The sequence below is a fragment of the Protopterus annectens genome, chromosome 1.part2 (assembly GCF_019279795.1).
Source record: "Protopterus annectens isolate FY-2018-M chromosome 1.part2, PAN1.0, whole genome shotgun sequence".
Taxonomy (NCBI): domain Eukaryota; kingdom Metazoa; phylum Chordata; order Ceratodontiformes; family Protopteridae; genus Protopterus; species Protopterus annectens.
In genome coordinates, this window is record NC_056727.1 from 542,987,823 (window position 1) to 543,008,744 (window position 20,922).

Genomic DNA, 20,922 nt, shown 5'->3' on the forward strand with positions numbered 1-20,922 from the left:
TAAGAGACTTGCAGTTACACCACATCCCTGTTATATGCACTTTATGTCTTTTACTATAGTTGAAAACTGTGCCCCTGTTTGTTCTCCATCACTGTGAATTGCACTTGCATCTTACTGCAGACCTGCAGATAATATCTGCTGCTTCCTGCACCTGTATCTGTACTTCTGACCCTTTTTTAGCTGTATCTTACATCGGATGCAGGGGTTCTCTGGTGCTAGTTGTGTGATTTGCTGTATATGTCTGAAATTAGCAAGCAGCATGGTCAGGATACAGTCTATGTCTGAGATAGCTGCAGCTAGTGCAGTTGGCATACTTTAAAAATGTTATCTCAAGAAGCAGTCTGGGGGAGGTGACAAGAAATTAAATTCAATTGATACACTTAACAGGAGTATGGAAAGAGCTGTCAGCTACCTCCAAGAGGATTTTAAAAACCTGCAATATTTGGGGCAAAAAGAGATGTATGGATAAGGTGGTACAGCCTGACAGGCAGAGGAGCCATTCAGGGACTGTACGGTGTAGCCCAAGCTATGCTGCTATGAGCACCATGAAATAGCCATGCTGCTATGTGCAGGACTGTATGCATGCCGTACCAGTTTTGTGCAGGACTGTATGGATGTCATGCCAGCTATGTGCAGGACTGAATGCATGCCATGCCAGCTATGTGCAGGACTGTGTGCATGCCATGCCAGCTATGTGCAGGGCTGTGTGCATGCCATGCCAGCTATGTCCAGCCTGCAGAACTGTATGCATGCCATGCCAGATATGTATAGGACTGTGGGCATACCATGAAAGCTATGTGCAGGACTGAATGCATGCCATACCAACTATATGCAGGACTATGTGCATACCATTACACATATGTGCAGTACTATATGCATTCCACGCCAATTATGTGCAGGACTGTATGCATGCCATGCTAGCTATGTGTAGGAGTGTATGCATGCCATGCCAGATATGTGCAGGACTGTATGCATATCAGCTTATGACAACATAGCTAAACATCAGTTTGGCCTTTGACTGGCATGGTACGATAATCTGCATACCCCTATTGAGTATTTTGAGAATTATTCTGCATTAAACTAGCGTAACAGCACTGTGAATCTGAGGTTTTCCTATGCAGATACATCCCCTCTCTTTGCTCCTCATGATCAAATACAGCTATGATCACCACCATCAAATCTGTTTTCACCTCCATTGCCATCAATTCAACTTCTGTCAGCTAACATTTCACCACAGGGTTGCAGCCCACTTGCAGAGAAATACAATCTGTTTATTTCAACTGAACCTCATCTGCCACTTTTCTCCCCATTTGAAGGGCCTTTCCAAACCCTTTACTAGACTTTTCTGTCAATCCTCCACTGCAGCATCCACCTTTGCCAGCAAAGAAGCCAATCCTGTTCTCTATTCCTTTAGATATGTCTGAGACAAGCACACATTGAAGAGTACTGAAAGCAGAACTGAGCCTTTCTCCACTCTATGAGTCACTTTCATAGTTTTTGGCGTCATCACTCTCACTACAGCTGTCTCTTTTCTGTCTTTTGACCAAGTAACAGTCCAGTTCCTCATTCTTGGTCTGACCCTCATTCTCTGCAGTTTTTCTATTAGCTTTCTGTTCAGGACCAGTCAAAGGACTTGCTGTCATTCAGGAAGACTATGTCTGCTGATGCTTCCCTGCCAAGTTCACAGGTAATTCAGTCATAGGATTGAATCAGATTTTACTGACAGCTTTTTGGTACTACGAACACATGCTAGCAGCTGTCCTTAATATTACTGTCCTGTATAAATGATGTGACCAGCTTAGTCCTTGGGATTCTCTGGATTTCCCCTCCAATGCTGTTAAGCTAGCAGGCCTGGGGTTCCTAGGACTTATTCTGCTCCACTTTGTACAAGTGCATTACACTTACTGTCTTCTATTTCTCAGGCACTTTACCACTAGTCAGTGGTCTGTTACACATCTTCATTTTGGGAGTCTATCAACACATTGGCCAGACAACAGAGCAATCTAGGTGCACCTAGCCCTTGTATTTTATTCTTCCAATGGCAGCCAGTTCCCCCTTCCACCTCTTCCCTCTTTGTCTTGCTTTCTGTCTATTCCTCTTCTCATTATGCACTGCCTCTCCCCCAGCACATGCTTCATGAAGACTGAAGCAAGGTATTCAGTCAGTACTTCTGCTTTCTCTCAGGCTTCTGTGATGTCCCTCCCATCTTTGCTCAGCTTGTCCAGTTGTGCCTCTGCCTCCATCCTTTCTTTTTTACATCTAAAAAAAGCTCTTGTGTTTTTTTGTTATCCCTTTTACTGGTTCCCTTTTAACTTTCACTTCCTCTGCCTGCACCAGTTTTTTGCCCTTCTGCTTGCCTCCCTGTACTGTGTCTCTTCTTCAACTCTTGTAGACCGACTTCTTATCTTTTTCCTCCCTGCTACCTGCCAGCAATCAGCCTTCTTATGAGCAGTCAGTTCATTCATTCACTTGTGGAGTTAAGAGGTGAAAAAGGAGGGCATCATCTAGGCAGCCATCAGGGGTTTTCTCTCTTTTTTTTTTCTTTTTTTAATTTAAGAAGTTTGGGCTTTTTATTCCAAGTTATAACGGGTAATATAAAAATTAAGCTGCTAGACTGTTGACTGGTTATGTAGCCTAATCTTTATATCCCTTTAAAATGTATCAGCAGTATTCTTCTCAGATAACCCATCTGTTTTTAAACAAATAAAACAGTACAAAGGACATGAGTTTTCCCCTTACATATGTGTCTGAACTGTACTAATTATGCTTGCAGTGTCTGTAAATCACTTCCTTGCTAGTACGTTGAGCACATCATTCATTCATTCATTCATTTATTTTATCTTTAGCCATTTGTTTGATCACTGGATTTTATTGAATTTAGTACTACTTGATTGCTAAATTCAACACTAGTTTTCTTTGCTACATTTGAATACACTCTCTACCTTCTTTACTCAGCCTACTTAAGAATTCTGTTGACTTATTTTTAATATTGAATGCATGTGTTCTGTTCACTTTTTTCCGAGTGCATACTTCACCGAGGAAATACAGAAGTGTGATACAATTCTGTGTCTGATTCAGCAAGCCATTCTCAGTAAGATGTTGCACAATACTGAATACAGTCATAAATTCATTCTCAAGATGTGTTCCTGCTACTTATCTTAAAATAAATCCAGAACATCTTCTGTCATCTGTCAGGGGGCTTTCTCATGTGTATCTATTTATAACATTAATCAAGGCAAGGTAAGAGAAAGTGTAAAAGAGTGACTGTCTCCCACAGGTGGGTGTATCTTGCATTCAGATTACACATTACTGCAGACTAGCGGCCAATGTCTTAGGAATCAAACACAGTCAACCTTTGTATTGAAAAAGCTCAAGGAAGAAATCCATTTAAATGCACAAACAGTACAGTAGACCTATTACTTTCTATGCAGAATGTGAGGCTGGCATCTCTAAATCCCAGATTAACAAATCCCCTCTCCATATGGAATAAAACCATACAGCTCTGTCTGGGATCATGTGTATGCATTTATTTTATAGTTCTGTCCAGAAGCTACTCTCAGCATGAATTGGGCAATAAGTTAAATACAAAAAAATTGATATGCGAACAGTAAAATCAATACTGTAGATACAAACAGTTTATTATTTTAATATAAAACTCATTATATAACCATAGAAAGATAGACGTTATGAACATTTAGCATTTTATGACCAAAAAAAAAAAATAAACGGAGTAATCATGTTAAACATAGAAGTGTTGTAATTACACTAAGGATAAAATTACTAAGGAAGGGTAATAAAATAAAGGCAGACCAGTATCATGGACAGGTGAACTACCAGGAGCATATTAATCAAAAGGAAGGTACTAAGGAAGGGCAATAAAACAAGGCAGACCAGTACAATGGACAACTAAAATGCCAAGAACATACTAAGCAAAGTAAAGGAAAAGAAGACTGATAAAATGAACGGGGGTCTTTGCAGATATTGCAGTGGACCACTGCTAACGGGCACACAAACAGCATAATGAAAGCAGCTGTATGGTTTTCTTTATATTTAGAGGATCTGAGTTCCAAACAAGAGGTGCAGGTTTAGAAAAGACTTGCACACTTATGACAAGACTAAAGGCAGGATACATGACGGTGAAGGTATATTGATATTAAGTACTGATAAATACATACAAAGTTTAACATGAATTTAAGCTTATGAACCCATGGAAGGCAATGACCACAATTTAACAATTTCTGAGTTTACTAAGAAACAGGATTGCCATTTCTGAAGGTGGTCGCCAGTTTGTTTTAAGAAGGGTGAGCAAAACTACAATGCATGAATCTGCAAACAAGAAACGATAAAAAAACAACACTTTTATTAGCAAAACAGTTAAAAGCTCGTAAGACTTTGGCCTCACAGGCATCATGAAGCACTGATTAATGTATTTGCTTAAATAGAGCAATGGATTAATTCAAACCTGTCAAAGCAAGAATTTATTAGATGTAACAAATATGTGATATGCAAATAAACTGACTTACCAACTGACATTTCTCAAAACAAGTATTTGCATTTGTAACCTTTATTCAAACCTTTAAGATAAATTGTTTTAAATTTAGAAATCACATTAGCTCAAGTTTTCAGTAATTCTGAAGACACACTATCAAGGCAAAACAATTGAATGAAATGAAAGGCATTAGTGTCTGTCTTTTAAGTGACACAACTTAAAATGCAAAGATGATTTGTGAGGACTTCTGATGTCACACAAGTGTTTCTGCAAACACTGATTATATATAGTAAAGAAGGGGTATACCCCCCATCATATATCACATTTTAGTGCAACTTCCTACTAATTGTTTTTTTCAGACTTTAATAATAAAATCTTGTTTTTGAAAAAGAGATGTACTTATAAATGTTATAATGTCTGCACTGAAAAATATCCTTTGACAAAGGCAGCCCCCTAGCTTCCAATATTGGAAGAGAGGTCAAACAGCTTTGGATTAATGGAGCTGTTAAAGTTTGTTCCTTTAGAAACATTATTGTAAGTTTAATGGAACTGCAGTCCTCAAGTTCCTTATCACTCAGGCAAATTTTTTATTTATTGTATAAAACAGCTTCATACAGTTCTTACCCTTCCTGCAATACAGGTACACATAGTTAGAAACACCATATGCTGAAATGTAGGTATTACAGACATGCCTTTTCCTTCACCAGATAATAACGTAGTTAGAAACACCATATGCTGAAATGTAGGTATTACAGACATGCCTTTCCTTCACCAGATAATAACATGAGCCTAGTTCTTTGTGCTACCTTATACTGTAGTCTTCAGCATCACTGATCTGAATACTCTGCAGCTTTTAATCTACGCACTTTCCCTTAGATGGTTTTCATATAAACTAAGGTCAGGGCAGTAATGTTTCAGATGTAACAACTGCTTAGATAGAACAGAATCTAGATGGTAACTTGTAACATTAAGTACTGTGTTACCTACTGAAGGCTTCTTATAGGTTACAGAACTACACAGCCCAGATTATAGGTGAATACTAGGCTGACTGCCCTGAAGGGTCATTTAAGCCTAGCCGATAACATGAAATCGGAATCAAACCCTATTCTTTCTGTTCATGAGGTAACGACTTTAACCATTACAGCAAACCCACCCCCTACCTTTAAACCTAATGAAGAATATGAAACTACTTACACTAAGATGAATTTACAAGGGAGAACGTTTATTGAGGGAAAAACTGTGACTGATATAAAATAAGAATGAAAATCATGTGATTCCAGTACTTCATTGAAACATACTTTCTTAAACATATTATTTGACTGAATATTGCTTTAAATTTTCACTTTTGTCATTAGTGTATGACCTCAGAGTACAATTGTGTGTATTTTACCATTTACTATCTTTTACCTGTTTATTCATTAAGCTGTAAGATAAAGAAAAGAATATTGTTCCAAGGGCCCGGAAAAGATATAAGAATATACATGAAGAATTACATTGTGATAGTCCTGTTTATATCTTGATTATCAAAAATCTTTTAGACTGAGTTCCTGTGATACTGGGTTATCATGTAAAGGAAGCAGTTGAGAAGAGCAGTTTCCAGAAATGAGTTTTCTATGTAATTCCAATATCCCCATATTACATGGTTTGTCTAAAACCCATAAAAATATTCTAGGTGTTTCAAAGTGGCTCAGTGTTTGGGGTATTAATGGCTTCTTGTCTCATAGAAACACATTTTTAGATAATGTATTGTGGCTCAAGATACAAATTCTTCCATACTTTTTGAAGGAAATATGACTGTTTTAAGTGAGAGAGCGAATATATGCATCTGAGTCAGAGTGATAATAAACATCTTTATACAAGCAACTAGTTTACAGTAAAGTGGAAAGTATTTAAGTGTATCTTGCAAATATTCTTTTATTTTGAGATATAATAACTTTATACTTAAAACTGTTATTGTCATCCATCTCAACTTCTTTGCTCAAGAATTCTGGGCAAAGGCAAACATTATTGGTGGTGGTGGTGGTGGTGGTGCAATTTATGTACAGTAATATGTGTGGAAGTCAAATGTCTGTCAATAATGCCTGGCACTAATCCTCAGTGATTTAACAGAAAATCAAATATTTTACAGGATTTTATGGGTGACAGGGCAAAAATATGACGCAAAACCAAGTACAGTTGAAAGGTATGGTTCTTACTCCAATCTAAAGGCACAACAATGGAAACATTTTAGTTTCCTCTTATAGATTCATAGATTCAAAGATTGTTAGTAGGTTAACGACCTGCTGGGTAGGTGGGGGCATTTCTAAGCCCAATTAGTTTTTCTCAAAAGAATAATGAGATCATATAAACAAATAGCACATTGAGGGCCAGGTATTTATAAGCTACCTCTGTCCATAAGGGACATGGGTGCTAGGTCCGGTGTAAATTTTCTATTCCTCATCCACTGGTCTAGGTTGCACTTAAATTGGGTAACAGATGAACAGCTTCACATAGATGGGAAACCTGTTCCATAGGACGGGCAGTCTCTGGGACACATATTTGTCTCTCCAGCATGTTCTCTTTAAGTCACAGACAAAAATTAGGTTCCTAGACCTTGTATATCTGGTACAGTTTGACTGTTTATATAAATCTTTTTTATGGTATTTGTACATCAGCAATATTTATATAGATTGGAAGACTTCAACCAGATTGAGCTACATTTTCACTTTATTTATTACATTATTTTATTATGGAGAGGAAGATCATTTATTTAACTTAGTTGATCAAGGAGGTGAGCTGGTCCAAGTAACGTCAAGTCTCAGCGCAGGTCAGAGGAAAATACAGACAAAAGTAAAACATATATATAGAGAGAAGCCTTATGTAATCATGTTATACAGGATAAAATATGAGTTCATATTTACAAGCAGAAAGAAATGTATTAAAAATACTTTTCAAGGGATATCAGCAAGACATTGCTAAATACATTTCAATGGACACATGTTCCAATGTTACAAACAGATAAAAATACAGTAAGAATAAATGAGGGGGGAATAATAAAACAATATGAGAAATATTTGTTATACAAACAAAAAAAGTATGTGCTAAAAGTGTCAGTGTAAGAATAGGGTACCTATTTATTTATTGTTTGTTAACCTGGTGAATGGTCTGGCACATGAACTTTTCAGTCACTTCCCAGACTGCAAGGCTAAGGCACAATGTTACAAATATACAATTCCACATAACTGATAATCAGTACATACATGAACAACAAGTGTAAATGGATATAGGTTAAATAATATAATGCTTATCATATTACTAACAATACAGAGTCAAACACAACACTAGTAAAAGAAAAAAGAGGCAAACTAACACACACATTGATGTGTATATACACACACACACACACACACACACACACACACACACACACACACACACACACACACACACACACACACACGCACACACACACACACACACACACACACACACACACATGTAAATGCAGTCATATATGGAAATTGCTATAGAAAACTTACATCTTAGGCAATGGCAACAATAAATAATCATTTATACTAAGATGAAAATATGATTGAGATTAACCTATATTTCTAAAGCATTTGCATTTGTATTCTTAAAAAAGCAAAGTATTATCAGGTAAGTTAGATCTGCTGGGAAGAACATTCAAGGTAACAGGAATAAGTTTGTGAAAGGCTCTTTTTCAAGTGATGATGGTAAATCGTGGTCTCTTAAGTCTTAGATTGTTGTTGCTGTGAAAAGATTAAGCTGTGGATCACGGCCAGCCTTAGGCATAGGCGAATGCCTAGGGTGCCGTAAAAGCCTGCATCATAAAGGGCGCAAATTAAGTGAGTTAGCAAGCTTTAATTCTCTTCACTTTTCAGCTGTAGCATTGCGCCCTCCCCCACTTCCATAATTAAAAGCACGATTCATCCACCACGCATGGGCACTGGAACCATAGAGCGAGGGGAGGGGGGAGGGAGTGAGTGAGCGAGTGAGCACCCCCCACCACCACTTTTACAGCAGTAAGACCTATAGGATCCATGCGTGCATTGCACGCTAACATTCAAACACAAAAGTGCACAGAAAGGAAGCTCCGTTTTATGCAGGCTGAGGTGTTCATGTACTGGAAGGAAGCTCTGTTTTTATGCAGGCTGAGGTAAAGAGTGTGTGTATGCGAGGTTCTGTTTTGTTATGCTGAGTGTGTGATATGCAGCCAAGACAGGTTGGTTTAAGTTTACCAAGTAGCTTTTTTATGGTGTGGGCTTGTATGTACGTCTGTGTGTTGCTTTGTGAGAGAGTCATTGTATGCATGTGCTGCTGTGCTAGATGTGTGTGTGCATAACTTAAACTAGTGTGTGTGCATAAGTTAAACTAGTGTGTGTGCATAACTTAAACTAGTGGTTTTGCTCACTTCTGTATAAGAGAGAAAAGTGCGTGTGTGTGTTGTATGAGAGCAGAGTAGGAGTGTGTGGAATTTAAAGACGAGTGTGTGTGTGTGTGTGTGTGTGTGTGTGTGTGTGTGTGTGTGTGTGTGTGTGTGTGTGTGTGTGTGTGTGTTTGTGTCATACCATAAATAAGTGGGATAAAGGCCAAAGGTATATGTAAACTATAATCGACCATTATGAATTAAACTTTAGGTGTTGCTCATAGATTTTTGAACTGTCTACAAATGATTTTTGCAAAGGTTATGTACTACCAAACTGTACAATTTTCAGCTGTTGTAAAACATAAAATGGACATGTAAGGGAGGCTTCAGTATCTTTAATTGTTAGTGGAGGATGAGTTAGCCAGGTGCATAATTACATTATACTGTATAATAGTTAGCTATTGTCTCATTCAGTTATGGGTTGACAGGATGAGAAAATTGTCCTTAAATCATTAAGTAATGTATATTTATGAAGCTGAGGCATGAAAGAATGACATGTTACATACAGGATACAAAGTAAGCAAACTAGCTAAGCTGTCTCTGCCAAGCTTGGCAGCATTGCACAACTGGAATGTTACTATAATATTATGTTATATTATGTTATATTATATTATGTTATATTATATTATATTATATTGTATTATATTATATTATGTTATGTTATGTTATATTATGTTATATTATATTATATTATATTATATTATATTATATTATATTATATTATATTAGCATTTTTGGAGGGAGCATATGTGAGGACAAGATCATATTGAATCTTGCAGTGATCACTTATCCTAAGTAAATGTTACCATGAAGTTAAAAGTTCACTTTGAAGAAACAAATAGCAATGTTGTAAATTATCTGTCCATATCAGCGTCAGAATAACCTGTGTATACACCCTAGAAGAAAGTAACATGTGCTCTTTGAAAGTGAGTGGACAGCACTTAAAGTGTCCAGAGTAAAGGACATATAGCTCATAGTGATAAAGATGTTTTACAGGTAGCAGATGTGAAAGCAGTCTGTTGTTGAATGAAGGATGCTGACAAGTTGCAGTTCTTAATTGGGGTATTATTGCTATGAAAGTAATTCTGGAAGGGCTGGCAGGTGATGTCGTTCTGTATTGTGGAGTCTACCTTTTACAGAGAGACCTTTTGGGTACCTTCTGCTGGGATTCCTTCCTCTGTTCCTTTAAACAGTTGAAAGTTGTTCTCCTTCTATTCTAGTATCTCCTTATCTGTAACATTTTAGAAATTACAATTCATCGACTTGGGAACTATTTGGTGAGGAACAAGTTACTGATCAGTTGGTATTGTCTTTCATAAAGGACATTCTACAAATTCAGCTTTTATAACAACCTTTCTAGATCTTAGAGCTTACAAGGATTCCACACAAGGTTTAGGCATGTTTTGTTACTTATCAAATGTGTTTGTTTCTGGAGAGGAATTAGAGTTCATATAGGTTCATAGGTGTTTGCTAGGCTAATGACCACAAGGGCTTTTTTAAGCCTAGCCATGAATCCCAAATCACTGACGAGTTCTGATACACTTGATAAGTGTAAGCATGGTCCTGGGTGATGAACCATTTACAGGTTACCTGTTTGCATCAGAGACATAGGTGCCAAACCAGGAATGAATTTCCAGTTTCCCATCCAATTATCCAAGTTGTACTTGGATTGCGTTAGGGAGGAACTCTGCTTTACATGGATGGGGAACCTGTTCCATAGACAGGGTAGTCTCTGGGATACATACCTATCTCTCCAGCAGGTCCTATTTATATCACAGGCAAGGTTTAAGTCTTTAGAATGGGTAATTCTGGTACTGTTTGTTCTGTGGATATGCAGATCTCTTTAATGTAGAAGTATTCGGATAAATTTTACTTCTGCAGAGATTGTACTTATTAATTGATACTCTCTCTCGGCTTTTCACAGTTAGGGGTCACTACAGCAGATCACCTGTCCGCTCATGACTGGTAGTGAAGTTTTATGGTGTCGAGTTGCCAGCCCGGCGCCCAACCTTCCACGGAAGGCACGTACACACTCACGCCTAGGGCCAGTTTAGCATGTCCAATCCACTTACAGCATGTCTTTGGGATGTGGAAGGAAACCGGAGCACCCGTAGGAAACCCGCACGACCACAGCGAGGACATGTAGACTCCGCACAGAAGGCACCCCAGCTGAGCCGAGGATCAAACCGGAGAACCTCTTCTTGTGAGGCGACAACGCTAACTGCTGCACCACCGTGGTCATCCTTCCATATTGATTGATACTGGTGGATTGTAATGACAAGTTTGAGTGGCCTTTTATGGTTAAAATGTTCTAAAATGGGCAGTTTTATCATTATTGGGTCATGGATTTTTTCATTGTTTGCTGGAAAAATGTTCAAAATGAAAAATTTAATACATACTAGCAACTGGTACTGTATTATACAAGGAATATAAATTTATTGCAATCAGGAAGGTGAATCAAAGAACACATACATGAATGCATGGCCATAAAATGTGTTCAAGGAGCCTGTAATTTGAAAATAGCCCAAAGGTAAACTTAATTCTTCACTTTCCAGATGCATTTCATTTGAATGTAGGTTTTAATTCTGTTTCAATGGCAGAAAATACCTAATTGTATACACACTGAGAACATTGTTCATAGTAACTGGGGAGAAACAGCCAAGTAACGAAACACTGGTATGGCTGGGGAGGGGGCTGCTGCAAGAGGAGCTGCTCAGGAGGCCCCAATCTATTACCCTGCCTAGGGTCCAATTTGACTATGATTTTCTCTGCTAATAAAGTATGAGGGTAGTTTACATGGCCTATTTAAATCCTGGAAAAACACTCCATGGTGCCAGCGTCCTCTCTTTTAAGGAGGAACAGGAGAGCTACACATACCGATATGAGTAATGGGTCATGAAAATTACCATTTTCAACAGTAGGTCTTGGTCCATAAAGGTTTGGGAACCACTGCTTTACACCACCTACCAGACTGCTGACAGAAAGGAGTTTGTGTTTCAGTGCATTTCAGGGAATGGAGTTTTCAGTGCATTTTCAAGGGATTGAGTTTTGTTGTGTTTTCAAGGGATTACATTTCAAAAGAAAGTTTACTGCTACTCATGCTAAGTCCATTTTCAATGTGCAACTGTTTTATCAAATGGCATACTGCTGTAGAATTTGAAAGCAGTGTTAGAAGCATAATTGCCTTTGGTGCAGAAGGCTGTGGATTCTACTCCCACGCCATGTAGAAGTGCTGATATCACAGTACCCATATGATTGCAGATTATTTGATGTATTACAAGGAGGAATAGGGATTCAACACTCCTGAGTTTCCTCCCTTTGTATGAGATGCCTAGTAACTATGAACTTGTCGGTTTTAGTCATTTCCTATTGCAATATTACCAGTTTACCAATTTTTTTAATGTAATATAGATTAACGCAAGGGCAACAGACACTGAATTTGTAGATGAAACATTGAGGTGTAAAGTTGTTTGCCAGTAGCAACCTCTTCATTCCTCTTCATTAGTTACAGATTTCTTTTAATGTGGAATTATTCCAATGATTTTACTTCTGTAGAGATTGTGTATCGAGTGATATTGGTGGATTGTCATGACAGAAGTCTGGGTTGCCTTTTATGGTTGAAATTTTCTGAAATGGGTAATTTTGTCATTGGTTTATACTTTGTTTCATTGCTTATTAAAATGTTTAAAACTACAAATTTTAAAACACATTCTAACAAGCGGTGCTGTATCATACAAGGAATATAATTTAATATAATCAGGAAGGTGAAAAAAAAGAACAGATTCATGTATGCATTGCCCTAAAATGTGTGCAAGGAGTCTATTTTGAAAACGACTCAAAAGTAAACCTAATCCTCCACTGGCCAGATGCATTTTCTATGAGTGTTGGTTTTCATGCCATTTCAATGACAGAGAAGTTTACTGCGTATGCTAAGTCTATCTGTGTTTGTGCTGTTCTAGTTTAAGCTACTGTACACAGGGAGGAGAGAGGTTGCCATTCTACTTTCACTGAGCTGTAAGGCTTGCTCGCCTACCCAAAGTAAATTAAACTGTTTAGATTAACTTAAGCATCCCTTTGAAAGAAGGCACATGGGCTTGTAGTTTCTGAGGACATGACTTTTACAGTAAAATGTGTGAAGGAGCAACAGATAAAGCAGGCTTATTAAAAAAATTCCACTTCACTTGCAGTTTAACTATATTACAAGGTATCTTTTCTTCCTGTGCATTTAAATAATTGAAGGAAATGACTGGAGTGGCTTTCTTGGGAAGTGACCTTTATGTGGGTGTAGCTTATATTGGTGTTTCAAGAGTATGGTATGGGTGGGGCTTAAGGGGCATTGGTGTGTGTGGGGCTTAAGGGGTACTGGAGTACTACTTCGCCTAGGGAGCCATTTCAGCTAAGGCCGGCCCTGCTGTGGATGAACAATTAGTATGCTAACAAGGGGAGGACAGTAGTGTTCTTTGAGAAGTTTGAACATAACAGTGTTAAGTAGGAATGTGGCTCCTGGGGGTATATCATATGTTTATAGGTTCATAGGTTGGTACTAAGCTATCGGCTCTAGGGCCTATACAAGCCTATCCATAACAATTCCCTGGCTATTTCTTCCCACACTATTTACTTCCCTGGACCCCTGTCTAGCAGGGCGACTGACGTGATCCCTGGGGTGAATTTCCTTTCTTCCATCCAATCGTCAAGGTTCCTTTTGAAGAGGGCCAAAGAGGTGCTCTGCTTGACGTGTATAGGCAGTCTATTCCAGAGTCTAGGGAGTCTCTGGGTCAAGAACCTATCCCTCCAGCATGTTTTGTTTATTGTGATGACAAGGTTTAGATCCCTGGAGTGTGTGGCTCTATCATGAAACTTAATGAAAAGTAACATTCTAGTGAATAAGCTTCAGAGTAATTAACAAAATAGATGTTTGCACAAATCAGAGAACAGCATGGAGGTTTTAACTTTAATGTGGTGTACACTTTAAGTTTAATGTAGTATACACTTTGATATCTATAACAAATATGCAGCTTTTATCTATGAAAGAATAGGAGTCAGATTGAATATGAATAGTGTAGTTTTAACTGCTTATGAAATTGAGATAGATTGTCAAGAATTCTAATGCTTTCATGGAGGGAGTTCCAGGATGCAGAACCGACTCTCAGAAGTTTTTTTTACCCTATTAACAGTGTAATGGGAGGTCTACAGAACTTTATAGCATCATGGTTTTGGAATGAGTGGTTAGTGACCTGGGTCTTTAGTTTGCCGGGAAGAGTTGGGCAGTGGGCATTAGGGACCATATAGAGCCTTATACCTGAGGAGATGAGAATACAGTTGCGTTTCTTGAAGGAAGTGTGGGGATGTCCAGTGGTTTGTTCATTAATTCTTCATCCCTCTATGGGTCAGAGGGAGCCAGATTCTATCCTGGTAAGAAATGGGCTAAAGGCAAAGAGAAGATACTGGATGGGATTGTAGTTCATGGCAAGATGCTCACACACACTCATGTTCACAGTGCACCCATGTTCACAGGCAACTTAGGGGACCCAGTTCTCTTAATGCCATGTCTTTAGGATATGTGAAGAAACCAGAACACCCACTGAAAACACACATGGACAAAGGGAACACATTCAAAATTTCCACAGAAGGAAGCCAAAACAAAAACTGAACCAGACAGCCAACAGATGTAAAACAGCAAAGCTAACCACTGCTCTATAGAACTAATTTGTAATAAGTTTCTTTTTTTTTGTCACAATTTAATAAGAATTAATTTCATAGGCTTTTACTTGAATTAAATGTTATGACAGCCTATTGTACCTGGACTTAAATTTGTAGGAAAAGTGGGATGTTAATTCTGTCACCAATAGGAAACCTTCATTGAGTTACACATCACTGAAGGCTGCTGCCATCCACAACCTTAACAGCATGCATTGTAACATATGCAAATGTTTGTTTGTTTCAAAAATCACGACTTTAATGTTGAATGGAATAAAGTGTGAAAGAAATGAACAGGCTCTCACATAAAAAATCTGGTGTACTCTATGCTGTGTAGCTGTTCTTTAATACATGTAGAGCAAATTATTAAAATGTTCAAGCAACGTATGCAATAACATTTGTGTAACATCATGCTGGACAGAAGTCCTACCTAGCTAGCTTTAGATTTTAAGATCTAGCACTTCAATGGCACATTTGCCTTTCATGCGCCTTTACTCTATTTGCCCAGAACTGTTCAGGGTATTAAAGTAAACTCAAAATTACTGGAAAATGAGGCTTAAATGTTTTTTTAAATTTGAGAAAACCTGTCCTAAATGTTTGAAAGATGTTATTCAACTTGAGAAAGTTCACTTTAAGGGGGTTTATCCAGCATGTGTGCGCTCATTAAAGGTAACAGATTCCTATTTTTGTTGGGTCAGAGTTAACTGGTTATAGCGAAGTAAATGCCTCCACCAACATTGTAACTGTAATACTCAGTCCAGCAATGCACATTAAAACATGCACTAAAATAAAAAAAATAACCAAAATGGAATTTTTGCAGAGGCAAGCATCCCTGTACCCTCAAATACCCTTTCTTAAATACGTATACCAACCAATGTCACAGTTGTTTTATAAAAGTAAACACTGTAGGAAGGAAAAAGTGTTGCCTACTATCGTCAACAACATTGTAGTTGCTAAAAATGGCGTAAATTATGTACTCTTGTATTTCAGAATAATATTAAGTATGAAATGTCATCCTCTCTCATGCAGAATCCTGTAAAATATATACTAAAGAAACTAGATCAGAAATAGTGAACACCCACACTCCAGAGCCTGCTTAAAACAGTGAATATTGCAATTAGTGGCCTTCAATATTTTTGGCTTGATATTTATGGAGTTAAAATGCATGTGAAAGAATTACATACTTCTGGGTTGATCACTTTTTTAAATAGATGCATTTAATGAATGTGTCTATGTTCTTGAAGGTTGATAAACCAAAGCATTGTATTTTTAACAGTCTTTCCAATAAAAATTATATTTATTTATGTCTGTGGATTCTTTAAGAAGGGTGATACTGTGATGCCCCCTGCATTCTAAAAGTGATGTGTGAAGTAACATACTGTTATATGAAGACTCCAAGCTAGTTAGTGGTAGGGTATATTCAGATCTGAGAATTACTATGTCCTTGCCTGTTGAGTTTCCAGTCTCTGGAGTAAGCTCAGTGAGTTTATAGTGACATTTCAATTGGACATGAATTTTAAAAGTTTTTGTTTCTGTGGGTACTAATTCATATCCAGGTTACCAGTTCTAATTGCATGACCTGTAATTATGAGTCCACCAGCTATAAAAATAATTATGAATCAGAAAGAAAACAGCAAATCCTTAAACTTATTGTGCTGCCATTAAAATATCCCAACACCGATTCTAATTATATGTAATAATTCTGATATCACTGTACCTCCTGCACCCCCGCATATTGGGGGGGGGGGTTGCTGTATGTTCAAGTGAGTGGGATACTCTGAAGTACTGGAATGTCAAATTTAAGGAAGCACGTGTGTGCATGCATGATCAGACCCACCAACCATGGGTAAATCCTGATATACCCACACCTAGTCATAGATTAATGCTTAATTCTACAACATTAATAAGGAAATTATTTACAATGTATACTCAGGAACAACTGTTGACAGGTGATGATAAGTCATTCATAGCATTCCTGGACAGAGTCAGTGATGATATGGGTATTAAAACAGGTGCAGTAGACTCCATTTCTGGGAGTGGATAAATGTTTTGTGTCTCACTGGGGATAAGACATGTTAATAGCCATAACACATATGGTGTACAGCAACTCTGCATGGACTAACCCTAGGGAGCACACAATGGCCACTGCATATATTCCCCCTAGGTACTTTGGGTGCTCAAACTTAGGATACCACCATCACAAGTTGGTGTATGTTTTTACTTTCATGTCCTCACATCAAGTATAACATTTATTTATTTATTTATTTATGTGTTCTTTGTAATACATAAAACTCCAAAGGTAACTGCAGGACAGGCATATGCAGAAATGCTCTTGCATAGACACAGCAAATCCAGACTACACTTGATGGAACTGAGTCTGAGTGGAACTCCTTAAAAGAAGCTGTAGTTACAAACATTCCAGTATGTAAGACAAGCATGCAAGGGGCAGATCATTCAATGAAAAATATTCAGTATATCTTAGTGATGCCAGTGTGGGAGGGCAAAAGTGGATTCCAGGAATTGTCATGGACATTACAGGTCCAGTTTCATCTTATTTTCAAAGAAAGGATGCAGAGATTTCTTATGGGAGGCTTTCTGACTAGCTCAGACATAGACTCATAATTGAGGACATTAACACTCTTACAGAAAGGAATCAGATGTTTAAATATCTACAGTGATAGTGTCTGTGATGGTATGGGCTAGTGCTAGCATAGTCAGTTGGAGTTCTGTAAAGAATGATATGTCCTTTGAATATCAAACTGAGTTATACAAGGTGCTTGACTTAAAATGTATTAGGACCGTGTGGCATTTGAATATCAAACTGATTTGCACAATTGCTTATGTTACAAATGTATTAGAACTATATGACATTTGAAAATCAAAATGTCTTTGGAAAGTTGCTAGTGCATCTTGGAAATTTTAGATATTACAAAGATAAATATCTCAGTATTGAATATTATGTCTTGGGCCTAAAAACAAGAAGGACCATTCATCACATTATTTGCCTTGCTCTGTTAAGTAAGTAGGGAATAGTAATTCTCCTAGATTCATTCAGGAAAATATAGTGAAGCTTAGTTTAGATATTATTTTTCTTTATTTGTCTGAATCTGTCCATCAATATTATTTTCAATATTTCCTGTGATTTGAACTCTGTGGTTTACTGTAATATATATTCAGTATTTCATGCTCTTTTATTATTTATTTAAAAATGCAAGTTAGTGCTTTCGGGTGGGTACCCTTCTTCAGACAGCATACAAAAGATTATAAAGCATCTTATATACATTTTAAAAACTCTCTCATTAAACAATTAACTTTTACATTTCACCTGCCTTTTTTCAAGGCTGGTTTTAAAGGAACACGATTATTCAGACAGAGTGCTGTGTCTGCTGCCAAATTTAAAATCCATTTTAGCTCTGCATATTCATAAACTTGGATTTATTTACAACTTGGATTTCTGGAATTCTGGATTACTTTTGGATTGCTTCTATGCTGCCATTTCTTTGTGTATTTGGTTTGGTTTGTTCGTTTGCTTCATCTGTTTATACCTACTGTTCTAAATGCATTGCTTTTAGTATTTATAGCAATCGTGGCTTATACATTGTAACTTAACAAAATCTGCGTGCTAAAGGCAGTCAATAAGGAACTAAAAAAGTGCCCTGAAAAGTTACCGATTAAGACTGGCTCCACACACACACACACACACACACACATATATATATATATATATATATATATATATATATGTACAGTATGCGTGTATGTGTGTGTGTCTTTACTTGTATATCAATGCACGTGTTTATTGGGAAGAAAGATTTAATGCTAATGACTTTGAAGTAGCTGTACTTGTTTGCCAGCATAGAGCATACCAAGCAATTCTTGCATTATTAAAATAATAAAAAAAACAGTATATTTTATTGTTCTGTTAAAGCTGGTCTTCTTTCTATTTTAATTCTTACAGTACTTTTAGGCCATGGCTATTACACTATCCTATACTTTCTGTGGTATGGTCACATTATGTTTGGTTTGCATAATGCTATGAATCTCTGCCCTTGGATTGCATTCATTGATTCTAACTAGTTCTGGGGAAATCACTTATGGGCATAGGGTGACTTTACTGAAGATGTGTTTGCAGAAGGAATTTTACATGGGCAAAGAGAAATCTCCTCAAATTTGTAGTTCGACCCATGGCTGAAGTTTCAGAAATCCTCCCGAAAAAAAAAAAGTAAAACATCAGGCATGTAGGCAGGATTTCATATGAACATGCATTTTTAACATAATTCAGAACACACTCTACTAATGTAGTTTGAATGGTGTAGTCTGGCTTTTGAAGTTTATGGATGTCACATACCTGTCATGAGAAACAGCAGTCCAGCTACATGTTGTGTGAGGCTTTCTTCCCAGAAGAAACTAACTGCAGCCACAATAGAGCCACAGAGAAGGACAGCAGCTGCCATGCCTAGGAATCCTGCTGTGATTCTTCGCAAATCTGCATTAACAACACAAATAAGAACGTGAAAATGCAAACACTAACATCTATTTATACGGCAAAAAATAAAAACATATTTATTAAACATAATATTACTGGTGCAGGAATTTTATAAGTGTTACATATGTAAAAATTCAAACTCAGGAAAGATATCACCGGAAAACAGAAATACTGCTTAAGCTCATACCTCTCAATCTCTTAGAGCAAAAAATCTGGACAAATCCTAAAATGATGGGGGGACAAATAGGGGCAGATTTTAAATATTGCTCTTACAAACTTTTAAAAAGTTGATATAATAATAGATTTTGCATTAGCATGGATTTTCTGAAGGATGTGGAGTCTTAAATTCAAATGTTTGTCATTAATTAATTACTTCAATCCTCAACTATTTGCCAGGAAAGTACAGATTTTAGAAGGAACACACCAAAAATATTTGGCAAAAATCTGGACATTCTGCAAAACTCTGTACAGTTGAGAGGTATGCTTAAGCTCCTGTGCAAATTATTCTGGAAGACATACTCTAAGTAACAATGTTTTATAGGCATTTGTGATTACTTTTTTTATACACTTACAGAGTGGAGTAAAATAAATAAAATGACGCAAGTGAAAATACTGTTTCAGTGAACAAAGCTGTGTAAAAATATATGAGCACTCACAGAAGTGATTCTAAGAAAAATAAATACATTTATTTTCTTATTTTTGAAAACTGGATGAAGCACAAACAACCTTTTTGAGTCTGAAAAAGTAAGCAATAACTTATTATGCAGGAACCAATTTTGCTTTCATACAATAAAACCAGACATGACCTGTATATATATTACACATTATATTTCTAAACCTGACATACTTCAGGTTGTTTACATATGCTGGTGATTTGATGACCAGATTTGTGCTGAAAAGGTTATATGCTCAGGCATACAAAAGAACATAACTGTGTATGCATTTACTAGGAATACATGGAAATTTCAGAGAGACTAAGCAAAAGTCAGCTGTGAAGTATCCTCTTATTCATTAAAGTTGCACGGTTACTTAACCTGAAGGGTCTCATCACAATTATTTTAATGCTTTAAAAGATGATAGGAAAGAAAACAAATGTCTGCAGTATGTATTTGTCTTGCTTTATTTATAGGTTTGATTACTATATTTTTATGAAGATGATATAGAAATAATGGACATATATTCAAAGGGGGTTGGTCAACTTGACAGAGTGTAACCCAACTAAAAGGACATATTATTCAGAAACTTGTCTGGCTGTGCAATCTTTAAATCTTTAAGGGGCATTTCCCTTTTCACCCAGTGGTGGACCAAACTTGGAGCTGTTTATATTAAGCAAATGTATTCAGGAGGAACAGTTCCCTGCATGGGGGTAGGAGGGTATGGAGGCATTTGCCCCTGGAGAACAATGATTTTTTTTCTGTTTTATTGCTGGCCATGGTTTTGGTCCATGTGTATATCCAGCCAGCTTACATGTACCACTTGACCCAAGTTCATTCTCATGTTATCATGTTGCAGCAGCAGAGGTGTAGGGAGCTACTATTGTGCCAGGTGCCATCCACCAGTCTGGACCCCCACACAAAATGTACGTGAACAGCAAAAAAAAAAAAAAAAAAAAAAAAAAAAGCGAGTTACTATTATTACACCAGGAGCCATCCTCTGATCTGATACCCTTCCCAAAATATTCATGAAGAGCAAAAAAAAAACTATTATTTTTTTAAAATGTAGCAAACTGTTTGCTACATTTGTGGTAAGCAGGTTGTTATTGCTTATACCACACAAAGTGCTACAATGATCAGTTTTGACAGCAAGTGCAATACCAGCATTTAT

At 37.2% G+C, this 20,922-nt stretch overlaps 1 protein-coding gene across 2 annotated transcripts in view; it reads right to left on the reverse strand.

Annotated features, from left to right (window-relative positions):
- Positions 1-20,922, reverse strand: part of TMEM178A (transmembrane protein 178A) — a 499,028-nt gene that overhangs the window by 30,642 nt on the left and 447,464 nt on the right. For both annotated transcript variants that reach the window (XM_044057560.1, XM_044057568.1), the window contains exon 3: positions 18,961-19,098. In XM_044057560.1, the coding sequence (XP_043913495.1) occupies positions 18,961-19,098 (138 nt within the window). The remainder of the gene's footprint in view (positions 1-18,960; positions 19,099-20,922) is intronic.